The sequence below is a fragment of the Lissotriton helveticus genome, chromosome 9 (assembly GCF_964261635.1).
Source record: "Lissotriton helveticus chromosome 9, aLisHel1.1, whole genome shotgun sequence".
Taxonomy (NCBI): domain Eukaryota; kingdom Metazoa; phylum Chordata; class Amphibia; order Caudata; family Salamandridae; genus Lissotriton; species Lissotriton helveticus.
In genome coordinates this window covers 773749522-773770502 of record NC_136070.1, presented here as the reverse complement: position 1 = coordinate 773770502, position 20981 = coordinate 773749522, and the positions used below count along the sequence as shown (strand labels likewise).

General features: G+C 43.7%; 1 protein-coding gene across 2 annotated transcripts in view; it reads left to right on the top strand.

Moving 5' to 3' along the window:
• MARK4 (microtubule affinity regulating kinase 4) overlaps positions 1-20100 on the top strand; it is an 811738-nt gene extending 791638 nt beyond the window's left edge. The window contains exon 17 of one of the 2 annotated variants that reach the window (XM_078660898.1): positions 15768-20100. In XM_078660898.1, coding sequence (XP_078517024.1) covers positions 15768-16107 — 340 coding nt within the window. In that variant the 3' untranslated portion in view covers positions 16108-20100. The remainder of the gene's footprint in view (positions 1-15767) is intronic. The other variant, XM_078660899.1, reaches the window with a different exon arrangement.
• Positions 20101-20981: the final 881 nt, after the last annotated feature.

Below are 20981 nucleotides of genomic sequence, written 5' to 3'. Positions count from 1 at the left end.
CCCGGTAGCTTGTTTCCTTCCCAGTATAAGAATTGGCTTGGTAGTTTGGTTTGCCCTGTTCCCATCATGCACTGGGACAGGAACAGACTAATTTGCATATAGCCAAGTTCTGAGCTGGGATGGTGCAGTGAGCTAAAAAACGGTGATGGATCAAGCCCTGATCTTTGGACTGGGTAAGAGTGGTCTGCTTAATTCAGGCACTCTGTTCATCACCACCCCCTTTTCTGAATCATTTTGTCCACCATAAGCGTGGAAGGGTATACTCAGATGTGAGTCCCTTGCTCATTGCACCATCAGGATTCAAGCAAGCCGGGCCGACGAGGCTGAAATGCCAGAAACTGGTCCCCGGTAGCTTGTTTCCTTCCCAGTATAAGAATTGGCTTGGTAGTTTGGTTTGCCCTGTTCCCATCATGCACTGGGACAGGAACAGACTAATTTGCATATAGCCAAGTTCTGAGCTGGGATGGTGCAGTGAGCTAAAAAACGGTGATGGATCAAGCCCTGATCTTTGGACTGGGTAAGAGTGGTCTGCTTAATTCAGGCACTCTGTTCATCACCACCCCCTTTTCTGAATCCTACTGTTCCCTTCATCACTTTCGCAGAGGTACCCCTTACTATCCACAAATTCAGCCTCAGCAAGGTACCCATCAGTTTTGCAGCTTAGGCAGCGGAGCCCACTGCACCTGCAGTCTGGGTCAGCAAGCCATTTAGTCCACTGCCACCACCCCCCATCCCGCCAAACCCCCCATAGCCCCACCTGTGAAACACCTTTAGCTTGCCCTTAGTGGAACACTCAATTTGGTTGGAGGCAGGACCCAGCGATTCTGGCCGTGTGGGCAGATCATAACTTTGGACATGTGAGTCCTGCAGTCTCAAAGGGGTACACCTTGTCCTTCCTTGCCACTTTGCTGCATCTTCCACTGTCCCCTGAGCGACTGATGGTGGACCATCTATCAGTGTTACGGAATGAAGTACAAACACTTTTAGCCAAATGGGTTATTGAGAGTGTGCCTGCGGTAGAAGTAATTTGTGGTTATTATTCCCACAGTTTTCTGGTGTCAACGAAAGGCGGAGGTCTTTGTCCTGTTTTAGACCTGCGCTCTCTCAATGCCTTCCTCCAGAAGGAACAATTCAAGATGCTCATACAACCCCAGCGCTTGGCAGCCCTCGACTTTGGAGACTGGATTGCGGCATTAGACCTCCAGGACACCAGTTTACATATACCCATCCTGCAGCCCCGTCGACGCTACTTGTGGTTCTTGATGAGACAGTGGCATTTTCACTTCACAGGCTTGCCTTTGGTCTCACCAGCGCACCTCGGGCATCCACAAAGGTGATGGTGGTGGTAGCAGCACACCTTCGGAGGTCGGGGTCCCAGTCTTCCCCTACCTCAGCTGGAGAAGAGCTAAACCCATGCAGTCATCCACCACCACCAGCTCAGGTAAACCTTGTGTCATCTTTGGGGTTCACTATCATTGTGCTGAAGTCATACGTGGCTCCTTCTCTGGCCCTCCCCTTGACTCCTTCTCAGATGCTGCCCTTCATCAGAGTCATTCTGGGCACAGTTTGGTTGCGTGCCTTTCCCCGTAAAGGAGAGTCTAGGGCATTCAGGCTATGATCTGTATCTTTCAGCCTCTGTCCTAGATTTCAGTGAGGCCAACTGTGAGGCTGCTGGGATTGATGGCCCTCTGCATCCTGCTAGTCAAGCAGACCTTGTGGCAGTATGCAGGCTCTGCAATCGTATTTGAAGTCTCATGGAGCTCACCATCAATGGGGCCTTTCTGACCCTTTACAGATTTCGTAAGACTGCAAAAAATCCACAGTGGTGGCTAGTGAGTCATGACTGTCAGCAGTTCCCTATTCCTACCCCACCTACAGTTGACAATGGTGACTGATGCATCCCATCTGGGTTGAGATGGTAGTCTGAGAGGTAGAGTTCAGAGGCCCCTAGTCTCTGCCGGAGGCCTCACTCCATAACCTCCTGGAGCCATCCAGTTGGCATTGAAAGTCTTCCTTCCATCCATCAAAGGGAGGCTGGTACAGATGCTTATGGATAACCACTGCCATGTGGTATGCAACACGCAGGGCAGGATTGTGTCCAGAACCCTGTGCCTTGTGGCACTATGCCTCTGGCCATGAGTGGACAATCAAGGGGTTTACCTGGTGTTCAGCCACCTGGCTGGATCTTTAAATACCATTTGTATAAAAAAAAGTCTTCCCTATGGACTCTTCTATTCACTTTTAACAGTCAAACACACCACACTTACAGGTTTGGAACCACCAAAGGGACAATGTACTACTAGTTTGTTACAAATTTATTCAATATCAGACACAAAATTAAAAACACGAGATCTTACATATCTCAAATTAGATCAAGTCAATTGATATCACAATATATAAAATTTCATTACATAAACATTACAACCAATACACATTAAAAATAGTATGCCTAACTAAGCATATGTAACGAAAACACAGTAAAACAATATCAAAATCCATAAAACTTCATACGGAAGGAAAACAAGGACAAGGCCATAAATTTCGGCCCTGGTGGTGTTAATCTGGATTGTGCTAAAACCACAGAAGGAGACCAAGGATTTGAAAATTCTGCTCTGTGTCCTGCTTCAGATTTAACCTCAATTAAGCGTCGACGCGTTTCGGTGGGGTTATGTTATTATCTTCCACCTTCTTCAGGACAATTTATAATAGAGATCCTTCCTCTCTTACTTCTTTCAATAGAATCAAGCAAAAAACATATTACAATCAGTACCCATTCGGGCAAATAGTACAGTTAAAATCATCTATAACGATACTCTTCTTCTACCTTTATCTAACATATATAAAACAATTCATTCAACATCACTATGACATATATTTTATATAAAACCCACAGATAATTGTCACATTAATCCTTCTTGACAATCTTGTTCTAAGTCCTAAGGGGTTCCAAATACTAATCATTCTATCTCACAGACACACTTGTTCTTATTGTCTGATAAACAATTTTAATCACCAACATCTGGTAAGATTTATCAGTTAGGGTCCCTGATTCACTTCCGTAACTAGATCTAGACCTCTCAATTCCAATTCACAATTTTGTTGGGACATGACTCCATTAGGACTTTTATCTCTAGATGGGCATGTTTTTTGAACTTACATATACAGGTCCTCATGTAGAGTTCCATATTATGGTCCACCCCTAACCCCTATCCATATTTAGGGTACTCATTTTATTCATTGATATATTACCTTATTCTTTATAGTACGTCGATTAAACAGAGCCCCTACAAAGCTTCCATATTTCGATCCTCAAACCATTTGTTGTAGGATGTCTGTTAAAAAAGAGAGAGAGTATGGGAGTGATACTTTCCAACATTATACCGACAATAAATCAGTGTGGCCCAATATTGACTGGCGCCACTATCGTATATGGTGGTTTTAACAGAATTTATATAGTTCCATCTCACCTTCAGTTAAAAACTTCAGTCAATTTATTTTCTTCGTTTCCTCTGTATCCAGTCAAATTATGGAGACAAATAACCTTGAAAACACCCAGAACCCCGTTCTCCAATGTGCAGTTTATCTAAAAAAAGGGAGGGGGGGTTAAAAAAGTATTTTGTTATATAATTGTATTCAATCTAACCAGTTGCCCTTTGCAAGGTGAGCTCCGTCCCTAGAGGCTTACATTGAGCTACTTATTTCAGCCGGTCTGCCACTTCACAATTTTTTCTTGTTTTGATGGTCGGGACATTCAATTGTTCCCATCCGTACGTGTTCTGTTTTGGATTTTCTTCAAAATACCAGGGCTATTAAATAAAGTATAATAAACTGCGAAAGAAAGCCCATTTTTTTATATATTAAAAAACCCCTTTCTCCACTATTGCTTATCTCTGTTCACTAGAGAAAGTGATTATAAAGTAATCCCCCATTTTGCATAGATGGCTGTTAGTTACATTAGGCCAATGCTATACTTTTCTATTTTCGTCTAAGACCCGCCTCGTTTTCCGACATAAAGGGTTATTCCACCCCCTATTACTACCAAAGCGGGTTCCTTCGGTAACGGACAATGTACGTTTCTTATTAACGGTTGACCGCCCCCATCTTGGTTTTGCCGAAGGGGCGGTAATACCTATATTTATGTACAAGATGGAACTACCGTTATTTGTGTACAAGATGGAACTACCGTTGCCCGCACTCCACTACTGCCCACACTGCTTGTAAATTCTACTCCCGCTTCATTACAATCGGGACCTCTCATATAGGCAATCCCCTTGCCTCTATTGTTGCTAGTTAGTCGCATAAACGTAGGTGTCGGCTCTCAAATATCGCCAGTCACCAAACGCCCCTATTTACATTGCGGCGTCTTTACGGACCAACCCCCCACGCGTCGGGCAAAAACTACACTGAGATAATGTCCTTTAGGGCTCGTGTATCAACCCCCACCGTATCACATTTGGGGCCTCTCAAATTCGCGCTCCCCTTACCTCTATAACTCCTGGATATTCACATAAGTGTCGGCGTCTGTTCTACAAAATCGCCAGCAGCAAAACGCTCCTCGTTACACAATGGCGCCTTAAATACACGTCACCCCGCACGTTGGGATGACGCCGCCAACAGTTAAAGGGGAAATGCTCCTATTCCTGTGTATTTACTTACGTGGCTACCTCACCTGAAGTCTAAATAATGCAGCTGATAATATCTATGTCGATATTCAAGATTGCTCGTATCAGGATCATTTAACAAACTCTAAGCCCTCTGGGATATTTACTCGACAGTTTTGGCATCTATTCATATCACTGGTTATAAGCCAAATCATGAGTAATACTTCTAACTTCCAGATGACTGGAAAACGATATCGATTATGCCTCTATTGAAAAAACCAAATCTGGATTGTGAGGAACCAAGCAATTACAGACCAATAGCTAGGATTCCTTTTGGCGCGAACATTTTCGAGAAACTTTTAAACAAACAGTTATCCCGATACCTGATGGATGGTAATTGGCTGGACAATTCTCAGTTCGGTTTTCGCGAGGGACACGGAACGGAGACTGCTCTACTCACAGCAGTGGAAGAACTTAGGAAGGTGTTGGACAATGGAGCGAAGGCCGCCTTGGTGCTACTAGACCTATCGGCGGCCTTCGACACGTCAGCCACGAGATTCTCCTAACTCGTTTGAGAGCAGCAAAAATTCATGATTCAGCATGTACCCTCATCGCTTCCTACTTAGAGAACAGAACCTTCTCGGTGGAATTAGGAGGGGCTAAATCTAAACCATTTAACGGGGTTCCGCAGGGGTCCTCGCTGAGTCCCACCCTTTTTAACTTATACGTGGCCTCTCTTGCAGAAATTATAAGGGACTGTGGCTTCACCCCAATATCCTACGCTGACGATACCCAAATCGTGGTGTCCATCAGCGAGGATGTGAAGGAGACAGCAGAAAAATTTCAACTATGTATGCTACAGGTCAGCCAATGGATGAAAAAGAATTGCCTAAAGCTTAACGGGGACAAGAGCGAGGTGATGATACTAGGGGGCGACACAAACATCTGGTCCCCCGCATGGTGGCCCAATAATCTGGGTAGATGCCCAGATTCGTCAGAAAAAGTGAAGAATCTGGGCATTACTCTAGACACCAATCTTTGCTTTGACGCCCAAGCCAGCAAGCTGGCATCAACAATCTGGTTCATCTTAAAAATGATAAAGAAGATATTGCCTTACCTACCACAGGATTCGCCTTGTCAAGACTGGACTACGGGAATGGCCTATATGCTGGAGCCAGGACAAAGATCTTAGCCAAACTACAACGCCTGCAGAACGCAGCAGCCAGGCTGGTACCCGGCATACCTAAGTTTGAGCCGATCAGCCACAAACTAAGAACCCTGCATTGGCTGCCAATTGCAAAAAGGGTGCAATTCAAATCATTGTGCCTGGTCTACAAGGCACTTCATGGAACAGGATCGCAATTCCTGAAGTCACATCTAAAACAATACGAACCAACCAGACTTCTTAGATCCAGCCAACAGAAACTCATCAGGGTCCCAAAATTTAGACGAGCCAGCTGGGGTGGAAGAAGTTTCCTGGTACATGCTTCACGAACCTGGAATCAGCTGCCTTTTGCTATAAAAATCAGCCCATCCTTGGAATCCTTCAGAAAGGAAGTCAAAACCTGGTTGTTCTCTGCACAGCTCTAGCTACCATTCTCGATAGTCCAGGGTCTGTCATACCGCCAAGACGCCTTCGGGCAATCGCGCGCTTTATAAGTTGACAAATCAAATCTAACTATAGTTACCTACTCTTTAGCTATTAGTCTTCTAACTCTCCCCAACAGGACATCCATAGGACTCAGAGTGATGCTTGCCTAGGCACTATATCAATATTGTGAATTAATCCTAGGGGAGGAAATACCGAGATAAAAAGGAAGAACCGAGAACAAAGGTATATCTCTATCCTTAATACAGTAGAACATGGGCTGAATTCAAAAGAGGACTGGATGAAACTGGTGTCATAAGCCTGTCTATTTTGATTAATTAACAATAATGATATAGTGCCTAGGCAAGCATCACTCTGAGTCCTATGGATGTCCTGTTGGGGAGAGTTAGAAGACTAATAGCTAAAATGTAGGTAACTATAGTTAGAAGTATTACTCAAGATTTGGCTTATAACCAGTGATATGAATAGATGCCAAAACTGTCGTGTAAGTATCCAATAGGGCTTAGAGTTTGTTAAATGATCCTGATACGAGCAATCTAGAATATCGACATAGATATTATCAGCTGCATTATTTAGACTTCAGGTGAGAAAGCCACGTAAGTAAATACATAGGAATAGGAGCATTTCCCCTTTAACTGTTGGCGGCGTCATCCCGACGTGCGGGGTGTCGTGTATTTAAGGCGCCAGTGTGTAACGAAGAGCATTTTGCTGCTGGCGATTTTGTAGAACAGACGCCGACACTTATGTGAATATCCAGGAGTTATAGAGGTAAGGGGAGCGCTCATTTGAGAGGCCCCTAATGTGATAAGGTGGGGGTTAGATACACGAGCCCTAAAGGACATTATCTCAGTGTAGCTTTTTGCCCTACGCGTGGGGGGTTGGTCCGTAAAGACGCCGCAATGTAAAGAGCGGCGTTTGGTGACTGGCGATATTTGAGAGCCGACACCTACGTTTATGCGACTAACTAGCAACAATAGAGGCAAGGGGATTGCCTATATGAGAGGTCCCCATTGAAATGAAGCGGGAGTAGAATTTACAAGCAGTGTGGGCAGTAGTGGAGTGTGGGCAACGGTAGTTCCATCTTGTACACAAATAACGGTAGTTCCATCTTGTACATAAATATAGGTGTTACCGCCCCTTCGGCAAAACCAAGATGGGGCGTTGAACCGTTAATAAGAAATGTACATTGTCCGTTACCGAAGGAGTCCGCTTGGGTAGTAATAGGGGGTGGAATAACCCTTTATGTCGGAAAACGAGGCGGCTCTTAGACGAAAATAGAAAAGTATAGCATTGGCCTAATGTAACTAACAGCCATCTATGCAAAATGGGGGATTACTTTATAATCACTTTCTCTAGTGAACACAGATAAGCAATAGTGGAGAAAGGGGTTTTTTAATATATAAAAAAAATGGGCTTTCTTCGGCAGTTATATTATACTTTATTTAATAGCCCTGGTATTTTGAAGAAAATAGAAAACAGAACACGTACGGATGGGAACAATTGAATGTCCCGACCATCAAAACAAGAAAAAAATGTGAAGTGGCAGACCGGCTGAAATAAGTAGCTCACGGTAAGCCTCCAGTGACAGAGCTCACCTTGCAAAGGGCAACTGGTTAGATTGAATACAATTATATAACGAAATACTTTTTTAACCCCCCACCCCCTCCCTTTTTTTTAGATAAACTGCACATTGGAGAACGGGGTTCTGGGTGTTTTCAAGGTTCTTTGTCTCCATAATTTGAATGGATACAGAGGAAACGAAGAAAATAAATTGACTGAAGTTTTTAACTGAAGGTGAGATGGAACTATATAAATTCTGTTAAAACCACCATATACGATAATGGCGCCAGTCAATATTGGGCCACACTGATTCATTGTCGGTATAATGTTGGAAAGTATCACTCCCATACTCTCTCTCTTTTTTAATAGAAATCCTACAACAAATGGTTTGAGGATCTAAATATAGAAGCTTTGTAGGGGCTCTGTTTAATCGACATACTATAAAGAATAAGGTAATATATCAATGAATAAAATGAGTACCCTAAATATGGCTAGGGGTTAGGGGTGGACCTTAATATCGAACCCTACATGAGGACCTGTATATGTAAGTTCAAAAAACATGCCCATCTAGAGATAAAAGTCCTACTGGAGTCATGTCCCAACAAAATTGTGAATTGGAATTGAGAGGTCTAGATCTAGTTATGGAAGTGAATCAGGGACCCTAACTGATAAATCTTACCAGATGTTGGTGATTAAAATTGTTTATCGGACAAAAAGAACAAATTTGTCTGTGAGATAGAATATTTAGTATTTGGAACCCCTTAGGACTTAGAACAAGATTGTGAAGAAGGATTAATGTGACAATTATCTGTGGGTTTTATATAAAATATATGTCATAGTGATGTTGAATGAATTGTTTTATATATGTTAGATAAAGATAGAAGAAGTGTATCGTTATAGATGATTTTTACTGTACTATTTGCCCGAGTGGGTACTGATTGTATTATGTTTTTTGCTAGATTCTATTGAAAGAAGTAGGAGAGGAAGGATCTCTATTATAAATTGTCCTGAAGAAGGTGGAAGATAATAACATAACCCCACCCAAACGCGTCAAGGCTTAATTGAGGTTAAATCTGAAGCAGGACACAGAGGCGAATTATCAAATCCTTGGTCTCCTTCTGTGGTCTTAGCACAATCCAGATTAACACTACAAGGGCCGAAATTTATGGCCTTGTCCCTGTTTTCCTTCCGTATTAATTTTTATGGATTTTGATATTGTTTTACTGTGTTTTCGTTACATATGCTTAGTTAGGCATACTATTTTTAATGTGTATTGGTTGTAATGAAATTTTATATATTGTGATATCAATTGACTTGATCTAATTTGAGATATGTAAGATCTCCTGTGTTTTTAATTTTGTGTCTGATATTGAATACATTTGTAACAAACTAGTAGTATATTGTCCCTTTGGTGGTTCCAAACCTGTAAGTGTGGTGTGTTTGACTGTTAAAAGTGAATAGAAGAGTCCATAGGGAAGACTTTTTTTTTATACAACTATTTCTGGTGCTCTGTCCCTATTGGACTTTATGAGCCCCTCTCTTTGGTTTCAAGGTCTTTAAATACCATGGCAGACAAGCTCAGCAGTCGATGCCAGGCGGATCACGAGTGGCAGTTGCACCCGGAGGTGGAGCAAGGACTCTTCCGCAGACAGGGAGAACCTTTGATCGATCTTTTCACCATCGCTCAGAACGTGCAACGTCTTCAATTCTGCACTTTGGCGTTTCCACAGCGTATCCTGCTAAGAGATGCTTTCAGTCTAGAGTGGAGCTCAGAACTCGTGTATGCCTTCCTACCAATACGTCTTCTCCCCCGAGTTCTGAAGATAATCAGGACCAACTGTGCCCAAGTCATCCCAGTGGAGCCTGACGTTACAGAGATGTTGATATCCTGATCTCCTGGGCTCAGGCATCTGTTCTCTGTCTCAGCACCCAGTCCTTTGCAATCTTAAACTTCATGCAACAAGATGGAGCAGCAACAGCTTAATACTTTCGACCTTTCCATGGGTGGTTGATGTCATCTTGGCAGCCGGGCATTCCCCTACAGGCCACATTATCCGACATTCTGTTTGTTTCGTCTTTCGCCCAGCAAGGCTTTGCTTTGGGCACAGCTAAAGCTATCTTTCGGTCCAACGCCCTTTTTAGGTCTTGCCTGCCAATGCGCTTGCGCATTGCTGGTGAGAATTATAGTAAGTGGAAAAGAAAAGTCTACCAAAACGGCTGCGGATCCCATACAGTTCATGTGAGACAGGTGCGTGCACACCAGCCACTTCACACACCACCATTTGTCTGTCCCTCAAGGCATCAGACTTCAAAGGCTGCCGCTACCCCGCCCCCGCGTGCACATTGCGCACCACCATTTGTCTGTGCCTAGGCATCAGACTTCTAAGGCTGCAGCTCCCGTCCCCCGTCCCCCGCCACAGCAATGCCGAGAGCTTGTTATCCCATTCCCTCCCGCACGTACTCTTGAATACGTTTCCACTCAAATCTTTGCTTACCCATATCAATTTAGCTTTTTAAGGCTCTCAGCATCTGCCACAAGGCCCCCTCTTACACTCACCATTCGGAATCACTACCTTCCTTTTATTTATTTATTTTATGCGTTTTTATATAGCGGAGACATTACCCGAAGGTGTCGGAGCGCTTATTCCTGCACATCTCTTTCTCATCGCTGTTGGCCGCTTCCCTCACACCCGTCTGGCATATCTCTCCATGTCCCCTCACACCCGTCTGGCATTCCTCCCTTCATCCCCTTGTCATTTCCACTGTTTCCTCACCCGTTGCTGCCATTAGTCAATGCCCTCCTCCTGCCTTTCACCTCGCCAGTCACTGGGAGTTGGGATGGGAACAACGTGACAGCGCTTCTCTTTGTTGGCAAAGCCAACCATTTACCTTTAATGTGCTATTATTGCACGCACTCATTATTTCTGCATGTTTCTCTGTATATGCGCTAGGACACGTGTCATACTGCTTTTTTTTCATTTATAGGGCGGACGAAAGGTACGGACCGTGTAAATCAGCTCATAAAAACGTAAAGTGTTTAAAACAAGCGCAAGCAACTTGAAAAGGACGAGCAGCATCCCTATTCATGCAGTAGTTACAGGCGGTGCAAATCTACTCATACGCACATAACATGGAAAGCATCCAGGACAACTCACTTCAAATGATGAAGCAGGGAAGCCCAATGGCTCAGAATCTAGCTCAGCGAGTTAAGAGCTCACTACTGAAATCAGGGTGCAACCTGCACGTCTTGGGTTCATATGTATCCTCCCTACTCTTGCTCTGCCTTTCATCTCCCTCAAGCCTATAAAAGAAGTACCATTATTTTGGGCAACAGTGACCGCTACTACTAGTAGTGTTATGAGAGCAAGCACTACACGTATTATTATTGTTAATGATTAGGTGTGCAAACTGAACACGAGACATATTACACACTTGTCAATTTTCCTTATCTTCATTTAAATATAAATTGACGCCAGTGATACGTGCTATCTTTATCGCTTTTATAAGGATGTCTGCTTCTATCCTTTGAATACACCGCCCCCCATGACCCACTGTTAGCAACCTTCTTAGTGTGTCATTGACCTCCAGGGCCCACCGTTAGCACCCTTCTTAGTGTCACATTGACCCACAGGACCCACTGTATGAGATTTGTTCCCTTGTGTCTGCTCCATAACCTTTGAATGCCCCCCACCCCCTGACCCACTGTTAGCACCCTTCTTAGTGTCAAATTGACCCCCAGGTGCCCATCTCTCTACACCCCTCTCTCTACACCCTCTCTCTACACCCTCTCTCTCTCTACACCCCTCTCTCTATACACCCCTATCTCTCTACACCCCTCTCTCTCTCTCTACACCCCTCTCTCTCTACACCCCTCTCTCTCTACACCCCTCTCTCTCTACACCCCTCTCTCTCTACACCCCTCTCTACACCCCCTCTCTCTCTACATCCCCTCTCTCTCTACACCCCCTCTCTCTACCCCCTCTCTCTACCCCCCTCTCTCTGCCCCCTCTCTCTACACCCCTCTCTCTCTACACCCCTCTCTCTCTACACCCCTTTCTCTACACCCCTCTCTCTACACCCCTCTCTCTCTACACCCCTCTGTCTCTACACCCCTCTCTCTCTACACCCCTCTATCTCTACACCCCTCTCTCTACACCCTCTCTCTGCACCCCTCTCTCTGCACCCCTCTCTCTGCACCCCCCTCTCTGCACCCCCCTCTCTGCACCCCCCTCTCTGCACCCCCCTCTCTGCACCCCCCTCTCTGCACCCCCCTCTCTGCACCCCACTCTCTCTGCGCCCCACTCTCTCTGCGCCCCACTCTCTCTGCACCCCACTCTCTCTGCACCCCACTCTCTCTGCACCCCACTCTCTCTACACCCCTCTCTCTCTCTACACCCCTCTCTCTCTACACCCCTCTCTCTCTCTACACCCCTCTCTCTCTACACCCCTCTCTCTCTACACCCCTCTCTCTACACCCCTCTCTCTACCTCTCTCTACACCTCTATCTACCTATTGCCCTCACTCTATCTATCTCCCTCTCTCTATCGCCCTCACTCTATCTATCTATCTTTCTATTTCCCTCACTCTATCACCCTCACTCTATCTATAGCCCTCACTCTATCGCCCTCACTCTATCTATCTATCGCCCTCACTCTATCTGTCTATTGCCCTAACTCTATTTATCGCCCTCACTCTATTTATCGCCCTCACTCTATTTATCGCCCTCACTCTATCTATTGTCCTCACTCTATCTATCGCCCTCACTCTATCTATCTATCGCCCTCACTCTATCTATCTATCGCCCTCACTCTATCTATCTATCGCCCACACTCTATCTTTCGCCCTCACTCTATCTATCGCCCTCACTATCTATCTATCTATCGCCCTCACTCTATCTATCTATCGCCCTCACTCTATCTATCTATCGCCCTCACTCTATCTATCTATCGCCCACACTCTATCTTTCGCCCTCACTCTATCTATCGCCCTCACTATCTATCTATCTATCTATCTCACTCTATCTATCTCACGCTATCGCCCTCACTCTATCGCCCTCACTCTATCACCCTCACTCTATCTATCGCCCTCACTCTATCTATCGCCCTCACTCTATCTATCTATCTATCTCACTCTATCTATCTCACGCTATCGCCCTCACTCTATCGCCCTCACTCTATCACCCTCACTCTATCTATCGCCCTCACTCTATCCATCGCTCTCACTCTATCCATCGCCCAGTTCGCGCTATATAAAACTTTATAATAAATAAAATATCTATCTATCGCCCTCACTCTATTGCCCTCACTCTATTGCCCTCACTCTTATCGCCCTCACTCTTATCGCCCTCACTCTATCTATCTTTCTATCTACCGCCCTCACTCTATCTATCACCCTCACTCACTCTATCTATCACCCTCACTCTATCTATCTATTGCCCTCACTCTATCTATCTATTGCCCTACCTCCTTTTATCTATTGCCCTCCCTCCCTCTATCGCCCTCACTCTATCTGTCTATCGCGCTCTCTATCTGTCTATCGCACTCTCTCGCCCTCACTATCTATCACCCTCACTCTATCTATCTATCGCCCTCACTCTATCTATCTATCTATCTATCGCCCTCACTCTCTCCGTCTATCGCCCTCTATCTATCACCCTCACTCTATCTATCGCCCTCACTCTATCGCCCTCACTCTATCTAGCTATCTATCTATCGCCCTCACACTATCCATCGCCCAGTTTGCGCTATATAAAACTTTATAAATAAATAAAATATCTATCGCCCTCACAATCTATCTGTCTATCTATCTAACACCCTCACTCTATCTATCTATCTATCTCTCCATCTATCTATTGCCCTCCCTCACTCTATCGATCTATCGCCCTCCCTCTATCGCCCTCCCTCCCTCTATCTATTGCCCTACCTCCTTTTATCTATTGCCCTCCCTCTATCTATCGCACTCACTGTATCTATCGCATCACCATATCATCACTCAGCACCACCACAGCATCACTCAGGGGCACCGCAACATCACTCAGCGCCACCACAGTATCAATCTGTGCAACCATTCAACAACAACTGGTTCAAATATGTTCTTTCAATGTTTCAAGCTTTATTACAAATGTCACAAAAAGATGTTAATATTTCACTTCTGTTCTTGGATTTTCGTCACAATAAAATACACTGAATATAATCTTCACAAAAGTTATTTACAAAAGTTTAAGCTATTGCCATTATAAATTGCAATAACTTTTATTTAAGTATTAATTATTAAAAAAAATAAAAGCCATTGTTATTTGTAATATCAATACATCTAAGTCACGTAAATACAACACATATTGCATTACACATGCTATAGGTGTCACATTTGCGAAAGCTAAAACTATTGGCATTGTAAATGACAGCTATTAATTTAGCTATTTTCAAAAACAACACATAAATACAAAATTTGTCATTCAACAATACCACTAGCTCAAACTTTCCTAATGCGAGACCTATTGCATTGCAAATGCTTGTTATGGTTGCTGCACCAGCCCACATTGTTTAATTCAGCGTTTGTGATGCGTTTTTTTATACACTTGTTTCCTCCCTCTCCTTTCAGCATGCTACTGTGGGATCTTAATTTCATCCTCAGATATTTGATATTTACTCCATTTGAGCTGTTCTTTGCAGTTTCTTAACCTCAAGACACTGTTCCTTTTTGTAAGAACATCGGCAAATGAGCGAGCTGCATGCTCTTTGTGTTAGTCTGCCATTTACTAACTTCTTCCCACACAAACTGGTTCTGTGGACGAGAACATGCTTAACATTCTTCTTGCCTAAAGTTGTGGCACCTTTCCACGTCGACCAAACCATCACCCTGCCGGCTTTCTAAGTTTTTTCACCCCTGTAAGAAATAGAAGAGACACCATTGATTGGACCCACATGAGCACCCAGTTTTTACATTGGTCCTACCGAAGAACACCGGCTAGATGAACAGCTCTTTGTGTGGTTCACTGGAGTGAAAAAAGGCAAGAACATGCAGAGCAAAACCATCTCCCATTGGATCATACTCTGCATCAAGCTCTGCAATGCACTGGCTAAAAAGCAGCCTCCAGGAGATCTACTAGCTCATTCCACGAGGGCCAAACCTGCTACTACTGTGTTGGCACGTGGAGTTCCTGTTCTGGGCATCTGCCCGACGGCTACGTGGCCGTCGCTCCATACATTCACAAAGCACTACTGTCAGGAGAGTCAGGCTCCCTGAGAATGGCATTTTGACAGCTCTTTCCTACAGCCAATTTACAGCTCTCCCCCCTAATCGGAACTGCTCTGGTATCTATTCAAAATGTGAGGAATCTGATGTTAGAAGTCCTTATCAGAAGAAGTGACTTACCTTTGGTAACACTGTTTCTGGTAAAGATTCTACCTAACTGCAGATTCTTCGCCAACCCTCCCCCTTGTCCCTGCACACTGTTCAAAGCCAGTTACTGTTGGGACTCTGCATCTGGGGGCGTGGACAGCCTCAAACGCAACTGATGTCAGTGTGTAGTTGCACCAATATGGGCTCTGAACGTCATTTACGAAGCAGAACAGTGCCAGGGTGGAGCCGCTGGCGCCATCTACCGTCATGCAGACAATACTGCTGAAAAGGTTTCTGAATCCAGACTGATGACTAGTGAATATTTAAAAGGTGTGGAATCTGCACTTGTTCATTAGGTGTGGAAATCTGTGTGTAAGTTTGCAGATCACAATTTAGAAATTCGGCAGAACTAAATCTATCTTTAAGCCTCATAAGAGAGAGTTGGGTTCAAACAATGCTGCTTTATAGTGACTTTGAGCTAAGAGACATCAGAAAAACGTACTGTATAAAGAATAAGCTGTTAGTTTCATTAAATGATTTTCATTCTTAAAGTGTGTGAGTTTTCATGGCCTAGAATGCAAAATTGTGTATTTACACCAGGGTAACCAACAACCTCTCAAACACGCTCTTCTTTTCTTCCCATTTCTTGTCTACAGTTGCAATTTATCTTGGAATCAAAAGGAAACAGAACCCCGGATGCTCCGATTTACCTGGAATGTGAAAGTGACCAGCACCCAAGACCCCGAGGACATGATGGCGGCCATCCGCCTTGCCACAGACTCCACCCACTGCCGTTGCCGCCAGACAGAGCCCTTCCTGCTCTCCTGCACGACAAGCAAGGGCGATGGCAACAGCGAACATTTCTCGCAGTTTGAGGTGGAGGTGTGCCGCCTGCAGCGGTTGGGTGTCAATGGGGTGCTGTTCAGGCGGGTGTCAGGGACTGCACTGGCTTTCAGGAACATGGTGACCAAAATTTCCAATGAACTGCAGCTTTAAGATAGAAGCAGTGCATCTTGGGAGCCGATGCACTGGGATTCCGCAGGGACCTAACCTTACTCTATTACACTTATTTTGTGTGTTGTGTCCATTTTTAATTCTCACAACCAAAATGCTGCTGTTTTTATTTTCTTTAAGTTTGTATTTTTTGGGAGGGCCGGTGGGGGGGTGGGGAGGGGGGGATTAAGAGACGGTGTCGCTTTTCCAGTCCTGACTTAGCGGCTTAGGTAAAAAAAAAAAAAAGACATTTTAGAAAACTTTATTAAAGTGATTAGTTTAAGTGATAATAAGTCCCCTTTTGATCCAGTAAATTGTTTGTTGCACCCCATTTTTCATGTTACGGTCAGTAAAGTTAAAGCTGTCATCTGTTGATGTTGCAGCTTCAGCAGCCGCGTGAAGCACAGATCCTGTCCACCGTGGGGGGAGGGTCTCCATTAGTAGTTAAGGAAGCAGAATAAAATATGAGGGGGTCGCAATGAGATGTTGGCCATGTATTTATTGTTTGGGTGCATAGACCAAGGAATTAAGAGCAAACTGTTGCAAGTTGGGAGATAACGCAGTCAGTCTGAAGTTGTCCTTCAACAGGTATCTTCACTGTTCATTTATGGCCTTGATTATTCTAAAGTATGCTACTTTTCTGGTCAAATGGTCTTGTAGATTTAAAACCTCTTGTTTACGCAAATACACGAGAGTGAATTTTAGGGAAAACAATAAGTAAAAAGTGCTGAAGTCACCTGAGGAAACAGAAGGCAGTTTAGTTTACAGTACCTTGCATTGTGCATTACCACTACCTTCTGACCACCTGTGGAGCTCAATGGTAGGGTCAGTAAGGCTGATGCTTAATATGCAGTATGCCATGGAGAGGCAGAAATATTTCATTGTTCCTTACAAGCACATAGAGGAAAATTCCACAGGGAACTGAGGTTAAAGGTGCCTAAAAAGGTGGTTCCTATTCACTGTGTAGACGTTGCTTTTATGGGCATTTATGTGATGGTTGGAGTGTCTTAAGAATCTAGTTGCACATGTGCAAATCAAAAGAGCTCCAGATCACTGTGTTCCTCTCGTACAGACTGATCCCCATTGAGGGTATACAACCGTCACAGAGCCTTCTTTGTGGCTGAGGTGGCTTCACTGGATGGATCTGTGTTGCCACAATGTGATTCCTGAACTCCCATGTCATGCTACAGAGTGAGAAGAGACACTTTGGCAAAGCACTGAATGGCGAAGAGTGTATCCTGCCCAGGAAGTGCAGAGCCCTTTGGTATTCGTATTACCCCGTGAAGATGTATGATTTTTGAATGATAAACACACCTAAATTATTTATTCTGGAATAGTAATTTATTGTTATTAATCTGTCAGGGCATCCAAGTTCTCTGAGGCTGCACCTACACTGCATAGTCATGCAAGCGACCAGCTCTTTTACAACTCTCAGCTTGTCCTTGTGAAATCAGCAATCCTGCAATGCTAACCAGATGGGAAAAGTATGGTAAGCCACCTCACCGAAAAGAAAGAGAAGATCTGCCTGTTTTAGGAAGAGTGGTTTACTCACTTGATATTTCATCAGACTTTTCTGTGCCTAATTATGCCTGTGAAGTCTGTGACCGAAAAGCCTTATTGCCCAGTGTGAGAATCCACCTTATTTGAATACTCAACTTAGAAGGGTCTTTCAAATGCCTTTAAAGAACCTTTGTTATTTCTCAAATCCCTTACCGGATCACCAGTACCTGCTAAAATCCCATACCAGTTTTCCAATTTCTGTCCTTGTGATCCCTGGCATGAGACATGCAGATGCGGTCTAGGGGTGGTCGTCAGGTTTGGAATTAAGAGCCTGATGTAATAATTCCAACTTTTAAACTTAACCACGTCCTGTGATTATAGAAAGTACTTTTATATCCATCTGCCTGAGATCCCTAAACTACCAGCATCATTAGGATAAATCGTTTACAAAAATATGTGAGGCAACTCTGGCATTCCCAACTTGTTACAGTTTCTCATGCGTGGACATTAATATAGACACTTGAAATACACGTGTTAAGGGAAACGTTCAAGAAAAAACATTTGCATATGCACAATGCTTGACGTTTCTTTCAGATGTCATGGAATACATTGAAACTCCTGCTGTCTTATACTTGCTCTATAAATGCTGCATCTCTGAGCCACTCAATATGACATTAGGTTTTAGAGACGTCTCCCAGAATGATATGCAAGCAGCACCATAAAGAGGATGGTGACCTCGTGAATTGCTGGTGTGAGTGTGCAAAGTAGATTTTTTCCAAGTAATACTGAGCTATTTATGATTAAGGTGCCTGCCCCTCTGTACATGCCACCGCCTTTCTGCAGCATCGTTAAAAAAAAAAGTTCAAGGGAATTAAGTCTGCCCCTTAAATGTGAACCTCTTGATCAGTCTTCTGGTGATCCTCATTTGGGACCTTTTGGCACAGTAGGTGTGTTTCCAATTAGCTTTCTTTTTGCACATAGGTTTATGTTACTTTCAGTCCTATACGCCTGCAGGCTTCCTTCAGTAGCCATCCAGTTTCTTTCCTGGTGTTCCTGTAGCCAAAACCGATGACGCTACACTTGTTCTATCTACACTTCCTTGTTCACACCCATACAGGACTACTGCTACACCTCTGCCCTTCAGTAGAGAGCCAAGATCTTGCAAAGCACGCCTAGTATTAGATTATAATACTCACATGAGTATAACTGACTAGAAATGGGACCTTGCACACCAAAAGGGAGAGAGCAGAGTACTGCTGTAGACCAAGAGCTCATAAAGTGGTAGAGAGAGGAAAAATTTCACTACGGAAGTGACGAGGAATACTCTCAATGGCAGACGAGTCAGTGAGTCTTCCATAGAAAGGGAGAGGTGAGGACTTCAGGAGGGAAACAAGAGGCCATGAAAGACCTGGGAGTGCACAATAAAAAAGTGGAGATGTGAATCCTTTCAGAGAAAGTCTTGTTGAGTTCTCCATATATTGAAACAGTTGTTTATCCAGAGACTGAGAAATAATCTCCTAAATGTCAGGGCTCCTCAGACGTCTGAGAGTACACCTCTAGAAGGAGAGAGAAGATCATTCATTTGAAGTGCAGGAGAGATTATGAATCTTACTGAGTTGGAGAAGAGACTCTTAGGAGGGGGAAAAAAGCACAGACTCCTTTAAGGAAAGAGGCAGAGGACTTCTACTAAAATACGGAGTACTCAACAAGATAGAAACAAGAACTTGTCCAAACTGGTGGAAAGACCAGGACTCTACTTAAAAATGAAGAAATGATGGCCCGTCCAGTGATTAGATATCATTATGTCACCTTCAAATAAAGGGCATAATAAGAATGACTCCTCAGAGAGACAAGGACTTTTATAAAGGAGAGACAAAGGCGAAAAAATTGGAAGAGGTACCATACAGAGGGAAGCTGAGACAGATTCTCCAGATGGACTTCGGAGAAGAAGCTTTCTAATGAAATACTTAACTATGATTTGTTGCGGAAGACCCTCCTAAAATCTTACTGGAGACCAGAATGCTCTTTGACGAAAAGTGGGTAAACAGGCTCCTTCCCTTTAAATGACTCCACCATATAAAGCTAAAGGGAGAAGGTCCAGTTAGGGAGGCTTGGGATTATATAAGATGCAAGCAGAGTAAGGAGAAGGGTAACCCTTGTCTGTCATCTTACTCCTATGGCAGTCAGCACACCTGTTATTCACAACTTGTTTAGAGAGAGAGAGAGCCTGACTACCTCTGTGCTTGTTGAGACCATGAAAGATGTACCTCTCTCTTGAACTGGAGGCCTCCTACAGACGTTTTGCACCTCTGGTCCCTTCTGAATTTAACAGTTCAAGATATTAGGATTTGATGGTGAAAATTGCTGCTTTCTGGTGGTGAGGTAACATGACAGGGTTTTTATAATTTCTCCACTAGGAGATTTTGAACAAATACAGACTCCTGTCCCCTGTAATTATGTCAACGATGTATCCATTAAACTTTGGAAATCCTGCAATATCCCAGTCTGTTTCTTGTATGCAGTCTTGATGGCCTTATAAGAAAGTGTGCTGTGTGAGAAAGAGTGAACAGACCAAATAGCTTTCTTATAAGAGGCTTGAGTGTGAATGATATCTCCTGATTCCAGGGCTGAATTACTGGGTGTGGCCTAATTGCTGGCGACTTGGGTCTAATATTTCTGAAACGTATAACATGCAATAAAAGAAAAATAACTCAAATGCTGTCAAGATTCACCTGAATGTATAGGATCTCAAACTAGACAAAATGGATGCCCATGTAAAATGGTGAACATAAAAAGCCTGTCTTCAGTCTCCTCGTCTATCAATATTATATTGTAATCTCACCTCTGACTACAAGAAAAACATCCACCCATGGTTTCGCTAATCTTATGTATAATAACATGGGTTATTAGTTGGGAAGGATGTAAGTCCTTCATAAGAAATAAGTCAAAAATCTTGTTAGGTCCAACACACAAGTTTGATAAATAAACCTGGGATCAACAACTGTTAGCTATGGCACGGAGCAGACAGGCTTAGCACTGGAAAAGCAAATAAAGTATTTAGCAGTACCAAAGCAATTAAAACGTAAAAACACAATACTTTAAAAATCCCACACCCAGTTTTGAAAAACAGAAAAATGTAATATGGAAAATTGACACCAACGCAGATAAAATCCAATAAGGGGATCAGGACGTGATGTTATAAATATTTAGGGCAAAAAGCAACAAGAAAAAGTAAAGTGCAAAGCAGAAGTCACTGTTCGTGGTTGACCAGGACTTGTGGGCAATTTAAGGCTGGTCACGAAAGTGCAGAGTTTGGATACCCCAAGCAAGTTGTGCCAGTCAAAGATTTTACCTTCTGATTTAGGGCCTGATTCTGA